Genomic DNA, 26,865 nt, shown 5'->3' with positions numbered 1-26,865 from the left:
ATTGAAGATTGAAAATGTTTAGGGGATAAAAGAATTATTTGGTTAACTAATCTATTCAACAAAATTATAAAAACCAAGAAAATGCAAGAAGAATGGAGGAAAAGTACGTTAGTACCTCTATATAAAAACAAAAACAACATTCAAAACTGTATATCGTGGAATTAAGATTAAGAGTCATACGATGAAATTATGGGAAAGGGTAATTGAACATAGAATAAGATTAGAAATGAAGATTTCAGAAAATCAATTTGGTTTTATGCCTGGAAGATCAACAATAGAAGCTATTTATCTTTTAAAAAGTTCAATGGAAAAGTTTACGAAAAAGAAGGACTTGCATATAGTTTTTATTGATCTAGAGAAAGCTTATGATAGAGTACCTAGGGAAGTGCTTTGGTGGGTATTAGAAAAGATAGGAGTTTACAGTAGATATATGGAGGTCATGTTGGTCTAACAAGGCTTAATCTCGTTTTGATGATAACAAACTAAGGTATTCTAATTATGCTTTCAAGTGAAATTTCAGGTTATATATTTCTTACAAGCACAATGGTTAAACTTATTAAAGATTGGCTGAAGCTCAACTTAAATTCACAAGTCATGAAGAAAACAAGCTCATTGGATTATTGATCAAGCTTGGATTGAGTTAAAGCGACACTACATGAAGACTTAGGATTTACATGTATTTAAATGTTCTTAGAGTCTCATGCAAGTACTCTTAAACTTAAAATTTGTTTATGAAGCTCTTAGGAATAAATATTGGACATAGAGACCTGTTAAAAATCTGAAAAATATTTTTAGAAGTCCAAAATTCTTTTCAAAATAATGCAAACAAGTTTTGGAATCAAAAACATGGAAATACAGTGAGTTACAGAGTGTTCAGGCGCCTGAGGCAAATGCTCAGTCGACTGAATTGCTACTGCCAGTGTAAAGAAATCATAACAATGCTAGTACAGGCGACTGAATGGAATTCAGGTCACCCAAACAGGGTCATGCAACTGAACTCACGAGTTCAGGCTATTGAATTGTTACTGCCAGTTCTAGAGTGCATATTTTAAATGGTTCAGGCAACTGAACTCATGGTCCAGGCCATTGAAGTCAGTGTTTTGAACTTACGAAACTGCACGATTTCTTTCCTAATTTACAAGATATGGTTTCCAAACTTGGGGAAAACGGTAAGATTTCTTCCCAAGCTATATAAGGCTTATTATATGCGCAATAAGGCACGAATAGACACTACTTATACTTTGATTCATACTCTGAAAAACTGCTATGCGCATTCCTCAAGCCCTAAATTCATTTCTGATTCATACTACTGAATTTCTCATACCACAAATCAGAAAACCCTTGATTTCTTTGTGAGCTTCATTGCAAATTTCTGTTAAGAGTATATAGTGATTTCATCTTTGTACAAAATCTGCTCTACTGTGAGAGTTATCTGATTGTACGCACAATTGTATTGCTGTTTTTGCAAACTTATGATTTGGGGATAGAGTCGTTGCCTAGCGAGAGGGATGTTCTTGCTAGAGAGGGGTCTCCACCTTCCAACAGAGAGAGGGAAATCCACATATTGAACAGAGAGAGCAAGGAAAATCCTCACAGCAAGTTGTTTGGGGCAAGGATATAGGCTGGACGCCTAACCTTGTAAAAAATCCTTGTGTTCATCTTCTTTCCCTAACTCTCTTTAATTTCTGCACTTAATACTTGCTGATTAACTGCTGTATATGTTTTAAATTGATTGGGAAAATTTGATGAATGCTGAGATTGGATTGGGATCACTTTGAATAATTAAATCGTTTTGTGATTGCTTTGAATGATTTAATTTTCCGGTTGAAAATCAGACAGTTGCTGAAACTCTAAATTAAATTTGATTGGCTAAGGTAAAGTTATTTTTGTTGGTTGATTGTTCAAGCACAGGAAGGCTACATGCTTGAGTTATATTGTTTAATCTCGTTTTAAATAAATACTTGTTCATTGTTTAAATTCAGAGTGCATATTTCAATCTGCTGAAGGTAATATTCAGATTGTGTTTTCAAATTACATATATACTTAGGATTGCTTATTGGTATAGCCGTTTGTTGATTAGTTTTTTTCTTTTCTTTTTTTTTTTTTGGATCAGTAAAGGGTAAATTATATTGATCAAAGGGATATGTATTGAAAAATCCGAAACATTCACCGAGAAGGGAGGCCAAAGTTCCCAATCTAGAACAAGCAGCATCAAAATTAGGAAAAACCTAGAAACAAGTACAATCAAACCTGGGCATACCCAGGGCACAAGGCTTGCAGACAAGTAGCAACAAAACTAGGAAAAACCTATAGACAAGTACAATCAAAACTGGCATACCCAAAACACAAAGGGAACACAAGATCAGTTGAGCTCAAGGAGGCCAAGACCCCTTGTTCCAATCTTCCTCTTCATAGGCTGAATGCATGCCTGGAGCTTTCACTGTGCCATGCCCGTGAGGACATCACTCGAACCTACTATAACAGAAAAATCTAAATAGTGTCAATCGCCGGATGGATATGAATCCCATCCTGAAAAATTGAATTGGGAAATTGCAAACTAACTCTCGCAACCCCACTTCCAAAACCTGAATAGAAGAACTGATGACCAACACTCCAAACCACAAATGACACTGCATTTGACTTTGTACCGCATGTTGTAAAGAACAGTATCAACTCGTGATGGAAATAATTGAAAACAATTCTTCCACCATACTTCAATCACACTCCTACTGTGTGACACATAGACAATTCTAATTTAAAAATCAAACTGATTGGAGGAACTTTTGAAACAAAGAAAAAAACAACACAACAGTAGACAAACATGTTCACGCGGGCCACTGACAGAAACATCAACCCCAATGACAGGCAGGAATTAATGCACGCTGACAGCCATTCGCTGATGAGTTGTTTTGTGGTGATTGAGATTGTTAAAAAGGTTTAAAATAAATCAAGCTGCCGTGTAATAAAATTTTAAATACCCAATTCATCCCACTCTTGGGACTACACCGTACTTTCAATAAGTATAAGAGCATAGGTTGTAGCAAATCCTAATAGGTAGTTATGCAAAGATCGTAATGGAAAACGTAGGTGTATCCTCTTTCGGTGAAGGACAATCCTCCACTAGACCCCCAACTTTCTGTGGTGTGAATTACACCTTCTGGAAACAAAAAATGAGGATATTTTTACAAACCATGGATTGGAAAATCTGGAAAGTTGAAATCCAAGGGAACTACATTCCTTCTAAGACTGTAGAAAACAAAGAAGTTCCTAAAGAAGAAAACGAAATGAGTGAGACTGATATGAAATAATTGCAAATAAATTCTAGTGCTATGAATGCCTTATACTGTGCATTAGACGCAAATGAGTTTAATAGGATAATGGGATGTAAGACTGCAAAGGAAATTTGGGACAAACTAGAAGTAACCTATGAGGGAATAGTAGATGTTAGGGATGGTAGGATTGACATGCTCACCAGTGAGTATGAGGCCTTTAGGATGAACCCAGAGGAATCAATATCTAGTATGTATACTAGGTTCACTCACATAATAAACTTCCTAAATGCACTTGGGAAGAACTATTCAACCAATGAAATGATTAGGAAAATCCTCTTCCACCTATTTGGGAACCCTCACTGCTATAACTAAAGGTAGGAACTTAAAGAACACTACCCTAGATGAACTCATTGGGTCACCTCTCACATATGAGATGGCGATAAACGAAAGAGCTAGTGAAAACCCTAAAGCCAAGAAATTCATCGCCTTTAAAGGTTCAAATGGAAGCTCTAGCGATAAAGATGAAGAAATGATGGATGTAAATGACATAGCCTTCATAACGAAGAAGCTCGGAAAGTTCCTTAGAAAGAAAAATAAATTTACGAGAAAATTCTGGGACTGCAAAATGGACAAAGGTGAAACTAGCAAGAAAGAAACAAAGGCTGAACCTCCTACACATTATAATTGTGAAAAGGTAGGCCACATAAAACCTAATTGTCCACAGCTCAAGAAGGAGTCTAAGAAAAAGAAGAAAAAGGCAATGAAGGCCACTACTTGGGACAATCTAAGTTCCAGTAGTTCAGGAAGTGAATCAAGTGACCAAGAGGTTGCTAACGATTGTTTTATGGCATGGGACAATAATGAAGTACAAAGTTCCTCGTCCAACTCACTCAATGAATCATGCAATGAATCCGGTGATGATTCATATGATGAATCAAATGATGAGAGTATGCCCACTTATGAAGAACTACAAAGAAAACTATTTAAGATTAATAAGATTCTAGTCAAAGTGACTAAACAATATACTTCGTTGAAAAACAAGAATGAAGCTTTAATGAAAGAATAAAAATCTCAAATTATTGTTGAAAAAGAAAAGGACTTAAAAATTAAGAGGTTAGAAAATAAGACCGAAAATGACGAAAGAACTAAAAGATCTAAGATCCCAAACTACTAATGAAAATGAGAAGGATCTTAGAATAATAAGCTTAGAAAACGAGGTCAAAGACTATGCTAAAATCATTCATAAATTTACAAGCGGTAAAGAGAACTTTGATAAGCTACTAGATTCACAAAAGATGACATTAGACAAAGAAGGCATAAGGATTCAATGGCAAAGAGAACAAGAAAAAGAAATCACTCTATATGGGTTACTTTGCAAAAGAGTCAAAATTCTATGTTAGCACTTCGTCAAATGCATATACTCACACTATGTGCTTCTTGTGTAAAAAGAAGGTAATATCAAGTTTGATTGCCCATTTTCTAACTAAACCATTAAGACCCAAGGAAGAATGGGTACCAAAAATAATAACCTAATCCTTGAAATAATGCTTCCTTAGATCTTAGGATTAATCATCCCTTTTTAGGAATTAAGAAAGTTCAATTATACAAAAATAAAAAAGGTTAGAAATGCCTTAATAGCCTATAAAGGTTGAGTTCATCAATCCTAAGAAGAGATTTAGTAATGACTATAATAATACTCTAATAGTGGACTATCCTTAACATATAAAATCCAATAGATGTGTCTACCATATCAAAGACCTTGAAAAGCTAAATAAATATGAAAAATTCAAAGGATCAATCTAAAAGCCCCTCTTAACTATGTATATCATAGTTAAATGGTTAGAATACTAGCTATAGCTCAAGGGATGAGATAGCATACCGTAGAAAATCCACTTCCCATACACAAAGGTGTCTACTTTAATTGAATAATAAAAGTTAATTGATGTATGCTTAAGGTTAAATATCTAAAGCATATCATATATTGTCCATTGCACAGAATTGAGTTTCAAGGAAGTAAATCATAATAGTCTTAGTATTGTTTCCCATCAAATTCTAAATTCATCTTGAGACATTAATGATTGAACAAAAAATTGAAAGATAGTCAAATTGAAAAATCAGTAATTCAGCGTGTCAGATATTAAATAAATAGGATATTCATCTGATTGTTATCTCAAGACACTAATTGGTTATCAAGTGCTAGTGCAATGCAAATTAGTTTTGAACACTCACAACATACAGTTGATTCAAAAAGAAAAATGCATCTAAGTATCTTTCTGAACCTATTTAGTGAGCTATTCATAATCAATTAAAAGCTTTCATTCCATGATCATATGAGAAGCTTCTACAAAGAAATTCAAAGAGTTCATAAATTCTAAGTAGAAACTTCTCTTTACTCAATCTATGAAAAATTCCTTATTCACTGTAAATACAAGAGTATTGATCAAAGTTGAAATGAATTATAACAATCTTGACAATTAATTCCCAAGCTTATTGATGACATTAGTATTGGAAACAAATGAATATAAAAATGACATTGTTGGCCGCAACCAAGCAAGGTTGGATTGCACAAGGTTTTAATTGAGAAAGCATTGAATTCAAAAAGACCTATGCATTAAAGGCTAATTTGGAAAGCCATTTGAAATTTGGCCATTCATATGCAAAAAGAATAATTTTAAATTAAAAGAGAGAGAAGCTGAAGTAAATTAGGCTTATTAATTTTAAAGAAGTGATTTGAGAGGAAGATATTCATTAATCAAAGTGTTTGGGTCAAAAGTTCAAGTTAGTCAAAATTTTCATAACTTCAAGCGACTGACCCATCTGTCTCAATCGACTGAACAGCACTGTCTTGTGCGTTTTTAAAATCCAGGCACTTCAGGAGACTGAATCCTCGTCTTCAGTCAATTGAATGGCTACTGTGTTAGAAATTTTTAAAACCTAGGCAGTTCAGACGACTGAACAATCAGGTTAGGCGCCTGAATCGCACAAATATATATATATACTGCTATTTGCAAAAAACCCTAACTTTACGAACATTCAGGCACCTGAACTCTGTTCTTTGCTCCTTTGAACCTTCATCTATCAATCTTCGAAGCTCTCCCACTAAGATTTTGTCCAAAAAGCTCCTTCAAAGCTTCAAATCATACTTCATTCTCTCGGTTTTTCAGATTTATCTTCTCCATTTCTCCAAAAGCCATGCCAAGGACAAAATCTAGGGCAAACAAGAGCCAATCCTCAAGAAAAGATGACTCTGAGGTTATTCAACGCTGGCTCGTCTCTCCTGCGGCAAAGAAAATGTACACTGAACATATTCAATCTACCAAACCAATTCTTGGTAAGATCTTGGATATCCCTTTTATGCAAGAGAGCTTCCCGAATATTCTTCATATGTTCAATGTATTAAGATGGGATAGATTCATTTCGTATCAACCTAGAGGAATTTACCCAAACTTGGTTCGCTTGTTTTATGCAAACTCGGAAAGGGAAGGAAACATATATTCTACCAAAGTCGTGGACAAATCATTTGCACTCACCCCACAAAACATAGCAACTAGATTCTGAATCCAATTTGGTGAGTTTGAATGTCCAAACTTGGGACATTCTTGGGTGATGAAACGTGAATTTACACCCCTAGAGTTTTTGCCACTTGTTATGACTGAACAACCAATTTACTTTGGTCACCCACCTTTATATAGGCAGTTGCCTCTTGAGGCAAAGACCATACATTTGCTAATCACATACAATATTCTACCTAGGAGTGGGTCTCGAGACCACATTCCCTATGTTGACTCTATGAGTCCAATCGTGTTTTGATAATGACAAATCACTTGGCATTTGATCTGTGCATTGAGATTGTGAGCAGGAACTATATTAAACATGCACAGAAGGATAACAAGTCATGGAAGCCATAAAGAATAAAGCATACATATCTGGGCAAGATCCATGAAACTCAAGAGTACAAGAATGAAGATGCAAGCAACAAGTTCAAAAGCATCATGGGAATGGTTACTTAGAACTCATGTATTTACATTTTCATATGATTTAATTTGAGGCTCAAATCATAATCTAGAATGACCTTAGGACTCATGCATTTCATGTACATCATTAGGGGACATTCATGAACTTAGAAATATTTTTAAAACCCCGGAAAATATTTGTATAAAAGAGCTAAGAAAGAGAGGAAAGCAGTTTTCCAAAGCTTAAAGAAAAATTTCAAGATTTAGGAACTTCAGACGACCGAACTCAGCGGTCAGTTGCCTGAAGTTGCCACTTCAGAAGACTGAAGTTAACCTCAGTCGTCTGAAGAATTTCTTCAGAAGACCGAAGATTAAGTTCAGTCGCCTGAAGAATTTATGGTGAAACACAGAACCTAACAGAAGCACCTCAGAAGACTGAACTCAACTTCAGTCGTCTGAACCCGACACTTCAGTCGTCTAAACCCCAAACTTCAGTCATCTGACCTAGTGTCCAGGTTGATTTTTCGAAACTTTAAGGAACTTCAGTCGTCTGGGCCTTTGACCTCAGTCGTCTGAACTTGCAGGAAAACTTAAAATTTAATTTTTTTAATAAGAGAACTTGCAAGATATTTTTTGATCCAACGGTTGAGATTGATTCTAAGGGTAAGACACCTATATGTTGAACATCTAAACCCTAGTACGCAAGCAAAGATCATTGAGAATAGAGGAGAACAAACCTTTGGCATTCGCTTGAGGAGATTGCACGTTTAGCTCAACTTGAACACACTGCTGAAACTTTAGATTGGGATTCCAAAGTTCTTACGTCGAATCTGAGCTAAGGCTACCTCGATTTTCAAAAGACAATCTAGCAATCATTGTGCACTCCTTTTGATATTAAGGTTTGGTAAATCAATCTGCACGTTAATATTTATTCTCATAAGAGTTGTTCATATATACTTACTTGCTTGTTGATATATATATATTCCAAAGAACTTTTCATCTCAAAATCAGTTATTCAAAATAAGCTGAATGATTGATCTTGAGTGTATTTATTTATAGACTGTTTAAATAAGATCACTACTCAAGAAAGGTTTTTGCCATAGGTTAACCAACTTTGATTCAAGTGTGTATTCAAGCTCTATATTTTAGAAATCTTAAAACCACTTGATTAACTATCCTTAGTGTTTATAAATGTTTATTTTATTAAGGGATATTTTCTGGAAAACTTTATATTCAGTTTTTGATCTTTGGAAGTCATATTATATATATATATATATATATAAATATATATATATATATATATATATATAGATTTGCATATTACAAAGATCATTGTGTGATTGAATATTTGAAAGAAAGTTGTTGATTTTGATTGATCTAATATTCAAGACAAAGTTTTTTAATAAGTTCACATTAGATTTATTCATGCATTTTCGCAAAGTGAACTAGAACCCAAATTTTCTCCAAGGCGTTTACAATATATCTTTACTTTTGGGAGATTTCATAAAAGAGATAGTTAGTGCATCATATTTTTGCATATAACAATTATATCGTTGCATTCATTCTAAGCTTCAAGTTTCATCATATGATTATGTATTAGGAATTTCAATTGTACTCACTACCTTCGTTGAAAGCAACTTTGAGTGTTTTACAGATTTCATTGTATTCACGGTTCGGGTTGTGAATCGGGTTTGAGAAGAGAGTTGTATCTCTTGTAAGCAGCGGATTAGGAGGAAGTTGTACCTCTTGTAAGTAGCGGATTGTAAGGGAAGTTCCGTCCCAATTTAAGGAACAGGGATTTTAGTGGAATCCATAAGTGGGTTGCTCAAGGCGAGAACGTAGGCCGGGTTGGCTGAACCTCGTAAAAACTGTGTTTGCATTCTCTCTTCCCTTATCTTTTTAATTTCTGCAGTGCACTTCATTATTTACTTTGCATGTATGTTTGTTAAATAATCTCACACGAATTTGATAAGTAATTGGTTAAATTTAGACATAGGGACTAAGTGGTGAATAAGTTTCAAAGAATTTTTAAAATATCCAATTCACTCCCCCTCTTGGGATTACACCTAAATCAACATCCTACTTAGACTGCTTTGTTATGTGGTGTTTGTACAAGGGCAAAAGTCTTGATCTTCCCACCCTGATACTCAAATGGATGATTTCGAAAGAAGAAACGAAGCGAGTTATTCTTCTATATGGAGGAATCGTGAATCTCATCTTTGAGCATCTCAATGTGGCTAATTCATTCATCCTATTTATCAAACGAACATCCTATGATCTGTTTTTGTCAACCACTGTAAAACTCATGGGATATGAATTTGCTGGTGTAAATGATTGGGTTTCCAAACACCAACCACCTCCAAGAGCACAAATGGAGGAAGGTCGTGCGCGTAGAAATGCTCCATCCCATGCGGCACCACTTGCTCCAACTGGTTTAGCTAATAATGCTCCTTCGTCATTTACTGATTTTCATCAACACATGAACTCCCAGTTGAGTGCTTTTCGTGGAGATTTAGATATTAAATATAATGCACTCTAATCTTCTTTGAGCACTTTTGATCAGAGGCTCACACGGATTGAGGGAAATATGGGAAGTGCTTCGTCTTCTTCAAAAGGACAAGCTCCCATGGTGGCGAGTTCGGGCGAAGAGGACAACGATGATGATAAGGACCAGGAGACTTCATCTGGTGGTGACGACATTGATGAAGACTAGATGTTTATTTGATATTACTTGCTGAAGAACAATTTACAGTGTTGTATCTGGTTGTACTGTATTGATACTTTATCTTTTGTTTGTTCTTTAAACACTTATTTTTCTTGTTATGAATGCTTAATACTACTACTATGTTCTCCTGATTTCAATATTCTGAACAATGTGAAATGCATGCTGGTAAAGGATCATATTGTTTATTATTTGCATGCTGAATGATGGCATTATTAATGGGCATGTTGATGGACATATTGATGGATATATTGATTGAGCACTGCATGCAGACCATTGGACCTATTGATTGTGAAATGTATGCGGCTTAACGGTCCCATTGAGACTTGCATGCTGAATTTTCTTTTACATTCCTTTTTGCTGATGTCAGAAGGGGGAGAAGAAATTGGCAAAATGTTTTCTTGGCAAACTATTTTCTGATGTATTAAGAAAATACGATATTAAGATATTAAGGGGGAGAGTAAGCTATGTTGATATTAGAGTAAGCTAAGTTGAAATTATATATGAGCTAAGTTGATATTATACATGTTATTTTTGCAAAATACATTTTATAAATGACTTTTTTAGGAAAATCTTTCTAAAAAGGAGAAAAACCAAATCATGGTTGAGCGTGAACAAATATGCATATATTGATTAAACTTTATGTTTCATGCTTATTGTGAGGGGAAGCCTTATCAAGGCAACCTTATTTCGCTCCTTATTTGTCATCATCAAAAAGGGAGAGATTGTTGGCCTAACAACGCTCAATCTCATTTTGATGATAACAAACAAAGGTATTCTAGCTATGCTTTCTGATATTTCTTACAAGCACAATGGTTAAACTTACTAAAGAGAGCTGAAGCTCAACTTAAATTCACAAGTCATGAAGAAAACAAGCTCATTGGATTATTGATCAAGCTTGGATTGAGTTAAAGCGACACTACATGAAGACTTAGGATTTACATGTATTTAAATGTTCTTAGAGTCTCATGCAAGTACTCTTAAACTTAAAATTTGTTTATGAAGCTCTTAGGAATAAATATTGGACATAGAGACCTGTTAAAAATCTGAAAAATATTTTTAGAAGTCCAAAATTCTTTTCAAAATAATGCAAACAAGTTTTGGAATCAAAAACATGGAAATACAGTGAGTTACAGAGTGTTCAGGCGCCTGAGGCAAATGCTCAGTCGACTGAATTGCTACTGCTAGTGTAAAGATATCAGAACAGTGCTAGTACAGGCGACTGAATTGCTACTGCCATTCCGGAGCACATATTTTAAATGGTTCAGGCGACTGAACTCATGGTTCAAGCGACTGAAGTCCGTGTTTTAAACTTACGAACTGCGCAATTTCTTTCCTAATTTACAAGATATGGTTTCCAAACTTGGGGAAAACAGTAAGATTTCTTCCTAAGCTATATAAGGTTTATTACATGCGCATTAGAGCACCAATACACACGAATACACACTGATTATACTTTGATTCATACTCTAGGATGATCAATGGCCTTTATTATTTTGATGATACCCTATTCAACAATAAACAAGCTCAGGGCTTGAGTGGTAGTGCTAGTTCAATCTCTGTGCACGATCAAATAATGCTTTGGCATCTTAGATTAGGGCAGCCTAGTTTTTCTTATTTAAAATATTTGTTGCCTAATCTGTTTAAAAATTTGAATAGTGCTCTTCATTGTGACGTGTGTCATTTATCAAAAAATCATCGAGTTCCTTATATTTCACAAGGCTACCGTGCATTAAAAACTTTTTATTTGATTCATAGTGATCATTGGGGTCCCTCTAAGGTTACTACCTTATCCGAAAAAAATTATTTGTGACTTTTATAGATGATCATACCCAGATTTGTTGGGTATATTTGATGAATGGAAAATCTAAAGTTGAAATATTATTCAAGAATTTTTATAGTATGATCGAAAACCAATTTCACACAAAAATAAGCATGCTTCATACGGATAATGCTACAGAATATTTCAACCATGTGTTTGGGAAATTTTATGAAAGAAAGAGGGACTCAACATCAATCCACTTGTTATCACCTATTTGGGCCAATGAACCAGTAGGAAGACCAGAGGCAGAAGTAGATTTCAGCAGTTGAAGAAGATGAGCCACCTGTTGAGCACTTAGGAAATTAGCTTCATTGGCTTTACGGACTGCATGATTGCTGCCAGAGGGTCCAAATTTGTTGCTCTTCCAGTTTTCTGGCTTTCCATGGAGTTTCTAGAAATTTTCTCAAGTGTGGCGTGGCTTAATGCAATAGTCACACCATACTCGAGGCTTATCTTCCAACCTCCTTTGATCTTTGATTAGAGTAAGGCTGCTGTGCAGAAATATTGGCAGTAGCCAAGTCTGTGTTACCAGCAGCATGAGGAGCAGGATTATTGGCAGCAAGTAGAGCAGAATTTTCCATAGTCTCATCCTCCTTTTTCTTCATCATCACACTCCTTTGACAATCTTCTCGTCATACTTCAGAAAATACTTCCCCAAGTGGGGATAGAAGCTGTCTCTCTAGGATTCCACACCATACTCTTTAAGGTTTGGTTTCAGCCATGGCTACAGCAACAGAAGAGATTAGGGTAGAGTTGAACAAGGAAGAAAACCCTATAGAGATTAGGGTCAGATTGGAGCCGCCAACGGAAACTAGGGCTTACACAAGGCCAAGAGTCGGACCTAGCTCTGATACCATCAACAAATCACATAGCTTCTTGTGGAAATAATTTTCATTAATCATAACATAGGTATAGGTCTGTATAAATAGATGTACAGCAGAAGAATAGAAGGAAAGAACCAAGAAGGAAAGAACCAAAGATGCTAATTTCTAAGGAAACTAAATATTCTAGGATATTCACACATTTACAACCAAGATTCTCTTAGAAATATAGGAAAGTTGACTAAACAGATTTGAAACTTTCCAACAGGATTTAAGAGAAGAGGGTGTCCGATCTATTTTTAATACTTTTAAAAACATATGGCTCTTTTTAACGAGGAAAAAGCACACGGTGGGATCTAGAGTAAGCTATTTAGGGTTAACAATTATTCAACAAGTAGAAGCCTTAAGTCTAACCACGTGGGATTGGCTGCAAAGATTCTTTTCCATCAATTCACCCTTTCAAGAGCGTTTTCCTCTATTAGACTATGGGCTACTAAATCCTTCTTCATTACCTCATTCCAAGTTATTTTAGGTCTACCCCTACCCTTCATATGCCAAAAACATTAACTAACTCAGTCCTCCTCACAGTTTCTCTACTAGTTCATCGTATGACTCATAATCTTAATTTCACAATAGTTATTACAACTTTGAATAAATTATACAACAAAATTTTGCCTTAGTAAGTCATGTATCTTTTTTGTTGAATAATTGAGTAAATGGAAGACATAATCACAATGATATGTCCCTCCCTCTATTTATAATACATGTCAAAGTACATGCAAATGACCATAATACCCTTAGTAACTCTCATTTGTTAACATAACACTAACACACTAATAATGCTAAATGACTAAGATAACCATCAACACTCCCCCTCAAGCTAAACCATATATATCATACGCTACTAGCCTGCTACAAATGAATTGAACACGAGCACCCCCCCCCCCCCCCAAGGCTTTAGAAAATAAATCAGCAAGCTGCAAATCAGACTTCAATTGAGTGGTGGCTGCTCAAGTTTCTCGCAAACAAAGTGGTGGAAGATTGGGTTGGAGGCAATATGAAAGGCAGCTTGATCATTGGACATCAACTCCATAGGCCAAGAATGTGGAAAAACTAGTATTTCCAACATGTTCTTCAACCAAACAAATTCACATGTGGTGTAAATAATGGCCCTATACTCTAACTCAACACTTGACCTAGCCACTAGAATATGTTTCTTACTCCTCCAAAAAAATCAAATTTCCATCAACAAAGATATGGTACCTTGTTGTAAATCTCCTATTGGAAGGTGACCCGACCCAATCTGCATCAATATATCCCTGAATATGAGTGCAACCTTTATCATGATATAAGAGACCTCTTCCAAGTGCATATTTGAGATATGTCAAGATGTGAATTACTACATCCTGATGAATTGTTCTAGGATAACTAAGAAACTAGCTGACAATGCTTGTAGAAAAATATATATCCAGCCGAGCCACCGTGAGATAATTCAACTTTTCAGCCAGTCTCCAATATTGTCCTGGGTAGGGAAGAAATCAGTCATATTAGGCTCTAGCTTACTGATAGGATCCATAGGTGTATCAACAAGTTTGAATCCCAACAACCAAATCTCATCTAAAAGATCAAGAACATACTTCCTATGTGACAAGACAGTTATCGGACAAGACCTCAATACTTCTATACCCAATACGTACTTCAATGGTCCCAAATCCTTTGTCTGAAACTTAGTCTACAAAAACTACTTTAGGCTCTAGATATTTTGATCATCATCACTTGTAGCCACAATATGAACCACATACACGTAACACAATAAGAATAATCCTTTAGGTTGGAGCATGACAATAAAATACAGAATGATCTACTGCACACAATAGAAGGGTAGAAGGGCAAACTCAAGTATGACAGCACTTAATCAACCAAACCAAGCCCTGGGAGCTTGTTTTAAACCATATAGTGGCTTCCTAAGCCGCTAAGCCTAACTCCCCTGAGCAACAAACCCAGATGGTTGCTCCATATGGACCTCCTCATGAAGATTATCATGTAGGAAAGCATTCTTCACATCTAACTAGTGTAGAGTCTAGTGATAGGTGGTGGCTAAGGAGATGAACAAATGCACTAAGGCTAGTTTGATGACAAGAGAGAATGTGTCTGAAAAGTTGAAGCCATACACTTAAGTACATCCCTTAGCAATAAGGAAGGCCTTCAATAAAGCAATGGAACCATCTGGATTGACCTTCACAATGCACACCCTATGATAACCAACCATAGACTAATTAGGAAGAAGAGGTGCCAACTCCCAACCATCAATATCTTGTAGCACATGCATCTCTTCTATCATTGCATTCCTCCATCCCAAATGGGATAGAACTTCAGACTTTGGAAGAGCAACAGAAGAAAGAGTACTAACAGAACAATAGTATGAGGGTGACAAGAAATCATAAGAAATAAATTTAGAGATTGGATGGGGTACAAGTGCATTTACCTTTTCAAATAGCACAAGGAGGATCAACCACTTGAGGAAGAGGATAATCCGATCAGGGAACTAGAGGAGGCTCTCCTCCCTTGAGTTGTCGTGTGTACACTTGTAGATTAGGACGATCCAAGGGATAAGAAGGACTCAAATTGGATGAAGATGTGGGAAGACTAGATGAAAGGAATAAGTTAGGCTCAGAAAGGCTAGGTAGAGAACGAGAGTTATCAAAGTCAACAAAACTCAAGGAATCAAAATAGTACCTTGTAGACTCAAAAATGGTGACATTAGCAGACACAAATGTAAAGTGGAGCCATAGCATTGATATCCATTTTTAGCATAGGAATAACCTAGAAAAATACATTTGATAGCACGAGGATCAAATTTATCCTAATCTGATTTAATAGATGAACAAAGGACACAATCAAATATACAAGGAGGAAGGGAGAATAAAGGAGCCTAAGCGAAGATAATTAAATATGAGATTTTACCACCAATGACAGAAGATCGAATTTTATTCATGAGATAGCAAGCAATGAGCACAACATCACCCCAAACAACTTTGGAGACATCTATTTGATACAATAGGGTTCGAATGACTTCAAGAATATGTTTGTTTTCCCGCTCCACAACTCCATTTTGTTGTGGAGTGTGAGCTCATAAGTAGCAGAGTCAATAACCCAAGGAGTCGTGGGAGAGATACCGGATGATATAGAGGCGGTATGATTACTTTTCTAAGCTAAAGATGCAATGTGATGAGATTCTAATTGGGATGTCTAATATTGCAAGAACCTCGAATACTCCTCATCTGAGACAATTATAGTGCATTGAGCCCTCGAACAAGTAACTGTTGAGGGATACACACTTCTAGGGTCTGGAACTCCATCCCAACACACATACAACCTCGAAAGCAGCCGATAAAAATTCACAGCGGACAACATGTTTTTTCGATTCACCAACTACATCCCAACATACACAACCTTTTTACAACTGATGCAAACCACAAGCCCACAATGTACAAATCAAAAACACAGAAATAGCACTAATAAACTCAATAAATATTGACAAACAGCTTCCAGAAGCATCAAACAGCCATTCCTCATGCATTGGACATGACCAACTAAAAAAGTTGATATTTTTGGACAAAAACATCACGAAAAACTTCAATAATATGCTTATAGAGGTATTTGGGTAGTGCTGTATATATTCAGGCCAGAAACATGCCTGAAATTGGCATCACAGGCCAGCACGTCGGGTCGGAACTGGCAGCCTTTGAATGGCGCATGAAGATGCATGGGGCACTGTCTGGAGATGGAATTTCAGTTGGAGGCAGATTGGCAATGTCTGTCGGTGACTATGGTGTTGTGTTTGCAAAATCTACAGTGAATTTTGTGCTCAAAAACTTGCAGTGTCGCCCAGGAAATTTCCAGTGACAGCTCTGGCTTCTGGCATCCACTGGATGTTTTTTTAGGACTACTATAGTGTTGCTGGAAATCCTTCTATGATTGCAGATATGCAGTGGATTTAGAGTTCTAGGCTTTGGTTTTGATGGTAGCTGTGACAATTTCGGTTTAGGTATAAAAATCATGCTTTGATACCCAAGTTCTCAAATTTTGATTTCAACTCAAATTTCAAAGCTCCATAAGTATGGGAATTTCGACAGAAATTTTGATTTTGATTTGGAAAAATAATTGAAATCAGTTGTAAAGCATGGAATTCTTTTATGAAACTTTAGAAATGGTTAATAGATGTAATAATATAAGTTTTTAGGACTAATATATTACAAGTCAAATACATCTATGTTGTGTATGAGATGGAAAAAGTTGTAATATAATTTGTTTATCAAACATATTTGTAAGATAATGTGCATTTGTTGGAAAGTTTCAAATCTGTTTAGCCAACAATCCTAGTTTTCAAAGAGAATCTTGGTTGTAAATGCGTGAATATCCCAGAATATTTAGTTTCCTTAGAAGTTAGCATCTTTGGTTCATCTGCTTCTCACGTCCGTGAGGGACATTGAGGAATATCCAGACAGGCATTTCCGAAATCAATCTGATTCTATCTCTGTTCGTTCCGTTTGAAGAAAGGAAGGATCTCAAAGAATCGATCTTTCTTTTAGTTGTTGAATCTCTCTTTGATTGATCAATGTGTGATATTCCGAATTCTCATTATTAATGGAATCCAAATGACCTCTGGATTGATCAGAAGATTCTTACAATTGGCTAGAATCGGATAGTTGAATAGACTATTGAAATAAGCCACGCCACACTCGAGAAAATTGTTGGAAACTCCATGGAAAGCCAGCAAACTAAAAGAGCAACAAATTTGGACCCTCTGGCAGCAATCATGCAGTCCCTAAAGCCAATGAAGCTAATTTCCTAAGTGCTCAACAGGAGGATCATCTTCTTCAACTACTGAAATCTACTTCTGCCTCTGGCCTTCCTACTGGTTCATTGGCCCAAACAGGTAATAACTCTAGCGCCTACCCTTGCTGCTTAAATCTTGCACCATGGATTATTGATTCTGGTGCATCTGATCACATGACCAGTACCTCACAATTGTTTCAATCTAATTCTCCTTGTTCTGGTAATAAAAAGATTAGAATTACAGATGGAAGTTTTTCATCCATTGTTGGAACAAGTTCTGTCCAAATCTTTGAAAAAAAGAACTCAAATCTATCCTTCACATCCCTAAACTTGCATGTAACCTACTGTCTGTTAGTAAACTCTCATGGGATTGTAATTGTTGTGTCATTTTCATTGATTCCGATTGCGAATTTCAGGACCAACGCTCGGGGAGGATGAATGGGAGTGCTAGGATGATTGATGGACTCTACTACTTCGATGAGACTTTATTCAACAATAAACAAGCTTAGGGTTTGAGTAGTAGTACTAGTTCTGCTTCTATACGTGAACAAATAATGCTTTGGCATCTTAGAATAGGACATCCTAGTTTTCTCTATTTAAGACATTTGTTTCCTAGCTTATTTAAAAAACTGGATTGCAATTCTCTTCATTGTGATGTTTGCCACATATCCAAAAGTCACCCGAAGCACCTATCAATCAAAAGCTTATCATTCTTTCAAACTTTGTATTTAATTCATAGTGATGTTTGGGGTCTCACAAAAATCACTACTACTTTTGGTAAGAAATGGTTTGCTACGTATATTGATGATCATACACATTTGTGTTGGGTGTACTTATTGAGTGACAAATCTGAGGTTGAAAAAAAATTTCAGGATTTTTAAAATATGGTTGAACCCAGTTCAAAACGAAAATCAGTATCCTTAGAACTAATAATGGTACTGAATATTTTAATAAATGTAAAGGAACGTTTCTTTCAACAAAGGGTATTCAACATCAATCTACTAGTCGCGACACCCCAAAACAGAATGGTATTGCGGAGAGAAAAAATCACCATTTGTTAGAGGTTGCACGGGCCTTAATGTTTTCAATGCAAGTCCTAATTATCTATGGGGTGATGCTATTTTAACTACATTCTATCTCATTAATAGGACGCCTACTCGAGTGCTAAAATACATCACTCCCTTAGATTGCCTAAAAAAATTGTTTCCTACATGTCAGATAACATCAAACCCGCCACTAAAAGTGTTTGGATGCACTGTTTTTGTTCATATACCTACACCAATCTTCGATCCAAGCTTGATCCTACGGCAAAAAAATGTCTTTTCCTTGGATATGCTCCTAATAAAAAAGGGTACAAATGTTTTAACCCTCTAACCAAAAAAATCCAAATCAGTATGGATGTTGTTTTTATTGAAAACCAACCCTTTTTTGGCCATAACTGTCTTCAAGGGGAGAAAAAGGAAACTGAAGATGAGTTCTAGCAAACCTCTAAGCCTCTTCCAAATGTTTTCCTTGACATTGACATCCATTCTTTAAAGGGTCAGGAAACCGATACTTTAACTGGAAAAAATAGCCTACCTGCACAAGGCATACCTAAGTCACAAACAAGGGGAGAAGTACTATCAAATATTCCCTCATCTGAGCTTCGCGTTTATACCAAAAGAAGAAATCATCATAATAATAGAGCTCTTTGTTCAAATCCAGAGCAAGGCCAATCATCATCAACTACACAAGTTGGTCCTCCATCACATACACCAGGTACTATTTCTTCTCCAGATCCTTGTTTTGATAATTCTTCTGATCTTGACCTGCCCATTGCCCTTAGGAAAGGAATTAGAACCTGTACCACACATCTTATTTCCAACCATCTATCCTATCATAGACTCTCCGATTCCCATAAGGCCTTTACTTCAAATGTTTCTCATCTGTTTATTCCAAGAATCATTCAAGAAGCACTAGATCACCCGGAATGGAGATTGGCTGTTCAAGAAGAGATGGGTGCACTAACAACACTTGGGAAATTGGTGACCTACCGGAGGGGAAGAAGACTATTTGCTGTAAATGGGTATTTACAGTAAAATTCAAGGCTGATGGGAGTGTAGAAAGGTACAGAGCAAGAGTTGTGGCAAAGGGGTTCACTCAAACATATGGAATTGACTACAAGGAAACATTAGCTCTTGTATCCAAGATTAACACAATCCTAACTCAATCCGTGTGTTGCTCTCTCTAGCAGCTCACTCTAATTGGCCTTTATATCAACTAGATGTGAAGAATGCCTTCTTAAATGGAGACTTAGAGGAGGAAGTCTTTATGGATCTACCGCCAGGATTTTAAGGGAAAGGTGGCAAAGGCAAGGTGTGCAAATTGAGGAAATCATTGCATGGACTCAAACAATCTCCTAGAGCTTGGTTTGAACGTTTTGGTAAGGTAGTAAAGAGTCGTGGCTACAGCGAAGGTCAAGCCGATTATACTATGTTCTATAGAAACACGAGTGAAGGTAAAATAGCTATCCTTACTGTCTATATAGATGATATAATTGTGACAGGTGATGATAGCAATGAGCTAGAGAGGTTAAAGAAAATCCTTGCTCAGGAATTTGAGATCAAAGACTTAGGCAACTTGAAGTATTTTCTTAGTATGGAATTTTCAAGGTCAAAGAAAGGAATTTTTGTTTCCCAATGCAAGTGTGTGCTTGATTTACTTGGAGAAATAGGTTTGCTAGGATGCAAAGTAGTAGAAACACCCATAGAGCGGAACATAAAACTCCAACTAGCTAAGGCTGAAGAAGTGATCAACATAGAGCGATACCAAAGATTGGTAGGGAAACTCCTTTATCTCTCATTCACGTCCTGACATAGCCTTTGCAACAAGCGTGGTAAGTCAATTTATGCACTCGCCCGGATGCGAGCATTTTGATGCTGTGTACAGGATTCTAAGGTACCAAAAAGGGACTCCAGGCAAAGATTTATTATTTGGGGGACACGGAAATTTACAGGCTGAAGCATACACTGATGCACATTGGGCTGGAAGTATCACTAATAGAAGATCAACTTTTGGCTATTGCACCTTTGTTCGAGGAAACCTAGTAACATGGCGCAGCATGAAACAAAATGTGGTGGCAAGGAGTAGTGCAAAGTCTGAATTTAGGGTTGTTGCTCATGGAATTTTTGAAGCACAATGGATCAAAAGGTTGCTGAAAGAATTAAAGATTACTAATTCACTACCAATGAAACTGTATTGTGACAATAAAGCTGCAATAGCTATCGCTCACAATCTAGTTCTTCATGATAGAACTAAACATGTGGAGGTCGACAAGCATTTTATCAAGGAGAAAATAGGATGAGGGAGTAATATGTCTGTCATATATCTCGACAACTGAGCAAGTAGCAGACATACTGACAAAGGGACTGCCAAAGAAACAGTTTGAAAACTTCATTAGCAAGCTGGCCATGGAAGATATCTTAAGCTTGAGGGGGAGTGTTGGAAAGTTTCAAATCTGTTTAGTCAACTTTCCTATTTTTTTAGGAGAATCTCGGCTATAAATGTGTCAATATCCTAGAATATTTAGTTTTCTCAAAAGTTAGCATCTTTGGTTCTTTCCTTCTTGGTACTTTCCTTCTAATCTTCTGCTATACATCTATTTATACAGACCTGTACCTATGTTATGATTAATGAGAATTATTTCCACAAAAAGCTATCTCATTCTAGAGCATTATTCAGTTAATACACATTAAATTCCTAAATTATTTAAATATTATTTATTATACAAATAATGATTATTTAGACATGAATGGTTAGATAAAAAATGTTGTTGGAAGTCTATTTTTTTCATGTAATTTCTAAACCCCTTGTAATAATCTTTTTGTTTCCATAAAAATAAAATAAATTATGAAAAAAAAATTCACTTCACTCCTAAATCTCTCATTTGAATTCCGAGGAAATTTCATTCTATAGTTAAATTTTGACAAGCTTTGATAAAATTTCAAGATTTGATAAATTTCGAATGATTTGTCGAAATTTCAATGGAAATTATGTAAAATGGAAATCAGTTGCCATTTCAATTTCAAGGGTGACAGAAATAGGAAATTTCAACAATTTTGTGGAAATTTAAGACCGCACTGATACCATGTAGAATAATTGGGTAAAATGGAAGACCTAATGACATTGATATGTAACTCCCTCTATTTATATTATATGTCGCAATGACCAAAATACCATACTAACTCTCACTTATTAAAATAATGCTAAATGACGAAGATAACCATCAACATTTTCAAATAAAAAATTGAGCTCCCAAAAGGCTTATGCCTCACCTTGCCAAAGGTAAAATGCCTTGCCTTAAGCCTTCACCTTTTAAAACATTCCTCATAACCAAGGTCTTAAATTTCGATTTTGACTCAAATTTCAAAGCTCCAAAAGTATGGAAATTTCAACAAAAATTTCAATTTCTATGTTAATTTCAATTTCGATTTGACAAATAATGGAAATCAGTACTAAATCATTGAATTCTTTCATGAAACTTTAGAAATGGTTAATAGACAAAATAGCATAAGTTTTAGGACTAATATATTAAAAATTAAATACATCTATATCGTGTATGAGGTGGAAAAGTAGTAATATAATTTTTGTATAAGATACTGTGCATTAAAAATATTTAGTTAATACAAATGAAATTCCTAAATCATTTAAATATTATTTTTTATACAAAAAAATATATTTAGACATGAATGCCTAGATAAAAAATGTTGCTGTAAGTTTATTTGTTCATATAATTTCAAAATCCCTTGCAATAATCTTTTTGTTTCAATAAAAAAAAATTTAATGAAGGGAGAAATTTCACTTCACTCCTACATCACTCATTTAAATTCTAAGGAAATTTCATTCTAAAGTTAAAATTTTGACAAGTTTCACTAAAATTTCGAAATTTCAATAAATTTCGAATGATTCGTTCAAATTTCTATAGAAATTATGTAAAATGGAAATTGACTGCCATTTCGACTTCGAGGGTAACGGAAATCAGAAATTCCGATGGAAACTTCAAAATTTTCGTGGAAATTTCAAAAATTTAGTGGAAATTTAAGACCATGCTCATAATCAAGCCCAAAATGCAAAGACTCAGCACATTGAAGTTCATCATTTTATTTAACCCACTGTTTGAGATGACAAAGGACAGGCTAACACTCAAAAAATCAGAAAAAAAATTTATCAGCTCAAGGCTGGTCTAGTGGGCTAGCCTAACACCAATCCTAAGCACTAATGCCAGTGCCAGTCCTTTGAAATAGAAGCAAGTTCAGATCCTGGTGTAAAATGGGTGCAAGGGCATGTAGAATAGGTAGGGGGTGAGCTCCTGAAAGCAGCAACAAGCTACATACATATGTGCTCGTGTAGAGAGAGAGAGAGAGAGAGAGAGAGACAAAGAGATGACCTGCTGATTTATTTGTGTATAGAAAAAAGAGGAGGCGGTACCTAGGCTAGAATAATTTGGACAGAGGTAGTCAATTAGGATTTGACGGCACTCCAACTTTCTGATGAAGTTGCCTTAGATTGTGAGTAATGGAGGTAAAGGATTCATATAGCTGACTGCACCTAACTTAGGCTTAAAAATAGAACCCTAGCGACCCTAACAGGCTCAGAGAACTCTCCCTAACATGTATAACAAGGCTCCACATTTTGGATTCAGTAAAGGATGTTACCCAAAAGACAGAACATGCCACTAAAGAATATACTTATAAAGGGATAACTGGTGGAGGACCGCCTACATCTTTTAAGCTGCTCATTCAGCACACCTATTTTAGGATTTAGGAAAATAAGCTTATGTTAGACTTTCCTTTGTCTGGTGTAATTTCCTGATTTATGGGGCTTTTTATTTAAATATGTGTTAGTAGTAGTGGGTACAAATACGGGTTCGTTAAGTTACCTGGACAGCTACTGTTTTGAATCAGAATGCAACTGCAGTTTCCCTCTCCCTCTCTCTATCGTGCAGCCTTTCCTCTCTTCTCCTTCTTTCTTCTCCCTTCTTCTTCCTTCTTGCCTTCTTCTCCCTTCTGTCCCTCTCTCTGTTCTTCACTCTCTTGCTCTTCTCTGTTTGGTCCCTGCCTTCTGCCAGCTGCATCTTATTTCCCTCTGCCTTCTCATTTCTTCTTCTCTCCTCTCTCTCTTTCTCTTCTATAATTCTCCATTATCCCTCTATTCTGATATTCTGTTGCTGTCATACATCAATAATGCTCCATTTTTACTAATAAAAATGTCATGTAACAAATATTGATTTAAAACTTAGATCACAAGATCAAGTTTTCCAAAACAAAAATGTACCAAACTTCAAAACATTCATGTAACAATTTTGCGACATGCTAGGGTATTAGCATTTTCTGGCAACTTGGTACTAGAGCATCTGGACCATGGTCACCCCTACCTGTATTCCTCATGTGAAGACAAGAAATCAACTCGTACACTCTAAAAGGGAGAATGTTGAGAGTCTGAGACTAGCTAATAGACAATCAAAAAAGTAAAAGGGGATAGAACAGAACTCTATAACAATTGTTTCTCTCTCTGTCCCACCCCCTCTTTCTCTATTTGCCCCTACCTCCCTCTCACATACCCATACCCTTGTTGACCCAGAAGGGGAAAGAAAAACATCCATTCTTTTCTTTTATTTCTCTTGTTCAAATTCAGTAGAACCAAAAGCAGCTATAACAACTAAAAAGAATTTATCAGGCTATACCTCAAGAAGAAGTAGGTGATTGGCAGCAGCAGATATATCATCTCTACATAATTGTGCCTTGGAATAGCTCTTTATAACACCAAGAACAACCTCCAAGTCAGAGGGACATTTTGAAACCTATCAATATAACATCATCAACAAGAGAAAATATATGATGTAAAATGTTAGCCTCATTCAAGCACCATTTTGACAACAATAAATATTGAAAAAATATTGAGCATAAAACCTAACCTAAACAATGATAGCATAAAAGAGTATGAGATCACAAGCAAGTGGTCACATATTCTGATTAAAACTCCAGCCCACAACCTCAAGAGACCTTTCAATTTAATGGGTAAAGGAGCTTGAATATGACCAATTTAAATTTCAATACACTTCGTGAACTAATGGACTTTGCCTCCACATAGATGAAGACATCTATTAGGCAAAAAAATTGAAGAAACTAACCCATCACAATAAAAAAAGACAACTTGGAATGCAGTAGGAAGGGGTATTTCTCCAAAAAGTACGCAGGCATTTATACCAAACAAATGGGCACCCTTCAACTACAAATGGGACGAGCATCGACTTTTCAAACCCATTTTTTACATGAAAAAAAAAAATGGGTTCAAAGCTCAAACTTTCATATTAAAAAGATTTAAGAATTTGGAGAGAAATGAGAAAGAGAAAAGGAGAGAAACATGATGGGAAAACTATTGCTCTAAAATATGGCAGTTCCATGTGCAAAACACTAGAAATGCCCCAAAATTTTACTAAACTACAAGTGATCTCAATTGTAGTTGAATCGCCCTCTGATAATTTACAAATAAGCATGGGATCCAGATACAGTAACTAACCACTACATCTTCTCTGGCAACCCTCTTCGTTTTATATTCTTCATTCTCAACTGTTGATGAAGATGGTTTTTTATTGGATTGTGACAAAGTCCAGTAGAAATGATTCCGAGCAGATTTCTTCTTTTGTAAATCCACTGCCTCCTCAGCAGAACTAATCATTCCTCCATGTGCTTTGCTAGAACGAAAGAGCCTCGCCTCATAAACCTGAACGAAAGGAGTAGAGAAATGTTTGAGGCTGTACTCCAAATTTTGCCTCTGGGGGAATGTATTGACATATAAATTGAGTAGCTAAACAAGAAACCCCAGCCAAAAGAAATAGACACCAAACCTGAAATAATTCGTCCAGTTCACAGTGCACACACAAGGGACCATCACCATTTTGATAGCATTTTGGACAGTATCTCACCCGTTCTACATCTTCCGCCCTTGGATTCTCCATTGTCTGGTCGATCTCCAAAATTTGATCAATCAATGTTTTCCGAGAAGCTTCCAATAAATCCAAAGCACTCTGTATATGGTACTTTAGAGCACTTATACTTCGAAGTCTGAACAAGGAGCAGACAAGTAAATTACAAAAGTTTTTAACTAAAATTGCGCATCAGAGTTTCACCATCATGGTTTGACAAAGTCCTGGAAAGGGGTTAGACATTCACTTTTCAACACACACTACTAATTACCATGCAGACCATCTGGTAATGTTTTAAATAAGCATACACAAATAGTTTGACTTCACAACTAAGAACCCCAGCATAGATTTTGTAGGAAATTTTTTTAATAGCAAAATAAAATATTTCATTAACAGGAGAATAAGACATCCCCCAAAAAATATCTCATAATAACCGGAAAGAAAAAACAGACAAACAACAAAGAAAGAAAAGAAAAAATCAAGCCATCAGATTCCTCCAATTTTGCTGAACTTTCGAGAAAGCTTACTCACTTGAGAAACCCAAACCCAGCACACCACAACGATGCTATAGTAAATCTTTTCCCAAACCAGCAGCCAATTCAACTTCTTCCCAAAACGTTCTGGGCAGTACATTTCCATGGTCTTAAATTTCCACGAAATTGTTGAAATTCCCATCGAAGTTTCCAGTTTCCGTCACCCTTGAAATCAAAATGGCATTCGATTTCCATCTTGCATAATTTCCGTCGAAATCTCAACAAATCATCCGAAATTTATTGAAATCGCAATAGTTTAGCAAAACTTGTCAAAATTTTAACTATACAAAGAAATTTGCTCAGAATTCAAATGAGAGATTTAGGAGTGAGTGAAATTTCACTCTTCATTTATTTTATTTATTTTTATCAAAATGAAAGATTATTAAAAGTGCTTTTGAAATTATATGAAAAAATAAACTTACAACAACATTTTATTTAACCATTCATGTCTAAATTATCATTATTTGTATAATAAATAATATTTAAATGATTTATGAATTGCATTTGTTTTAACTAAATATGTTTAATGTATATTATTTTACAAATATGCTTGTAACACATACTATATCACAACTTTTCCACCTCATACACAACATAGATGTGTCCTAAAACTTACATTATTATGTCTATAAACCATTTCTAAAATTTCCCAAAAAAATTCCCCGCTTTACTACTAATTTCCGTTATTTTTTTCAAATCGAAATCGAAATTGACATCGAAATCGAAATTTCCATACTTTTGAAGCTTCGAAATTTGAGTCAAAATCGAAATTTAAGACCTTGACTCCAACCATAACCCCCACAACACTGCAAAACCCACAAATGAAATAGCCATAAATTCCACCATCAATACTGGACAAACATCTAGAGAAGGAGCCTTCAAAGGTCTCCTTATCTGCAACAAGTTATTAGTATTGATTCTGTCAGATTGCCACTTCAGC

General features: G+C 35.7%; 1 protein-coding gene across 4 annotated transcripts in view; it reads right to left on the bottom strand.

The window, feature by feature from the left end:
- The window catches only part of LOC131166357 (uncharacterized), a 168,453-nt gene that overhangs the window by 71,464 nt on the left and 70,124 nt on the right, over nt 1–26,865 (bottom strand). For 3 of the 4 annotated variants that reach the window (XM_058124829.1, XM_058124830.1, XM_058124831.1), the window contains exons 12-14: nt 25,315–25,531; nt 24,987–25,190; nt 24,151–24,267 (exon numbers count right to left, since the gene is read on the bottom strand). In XM_058124829.1, the coding sequence (XP_057980812.1) occupies nt 24,151–24,267; nt 24,987–25,190; nt 25,315–25,531 (538 nt within the window). The remainder of the gene's footprint in view (nt 1–24,150; nt 24,268–24,986; nt 25,191–25,314; nt 25,532–26,865) is intronic. The other variant, XM_058124832.1, reaches the window with a different exon arrangement.

The sequence above is a fragment of the Malania oleifera genome, chromosome 10, assembly GCF_029873635.1.
Source record: "Malania oleifera isolate guangnan ecotype guangnan chromosome 10, ASM2987363v1, whole genome shotgun sequence".
NCBI lineage: Eukaryota > Viridiplantae > Streptophyta > Magnoliopsida > Santalales > Ximeniaceae > Malania > Malania oleifera.
This window is presented reverse-complemented; position numbering and strand designations above follow the sequence as displayed.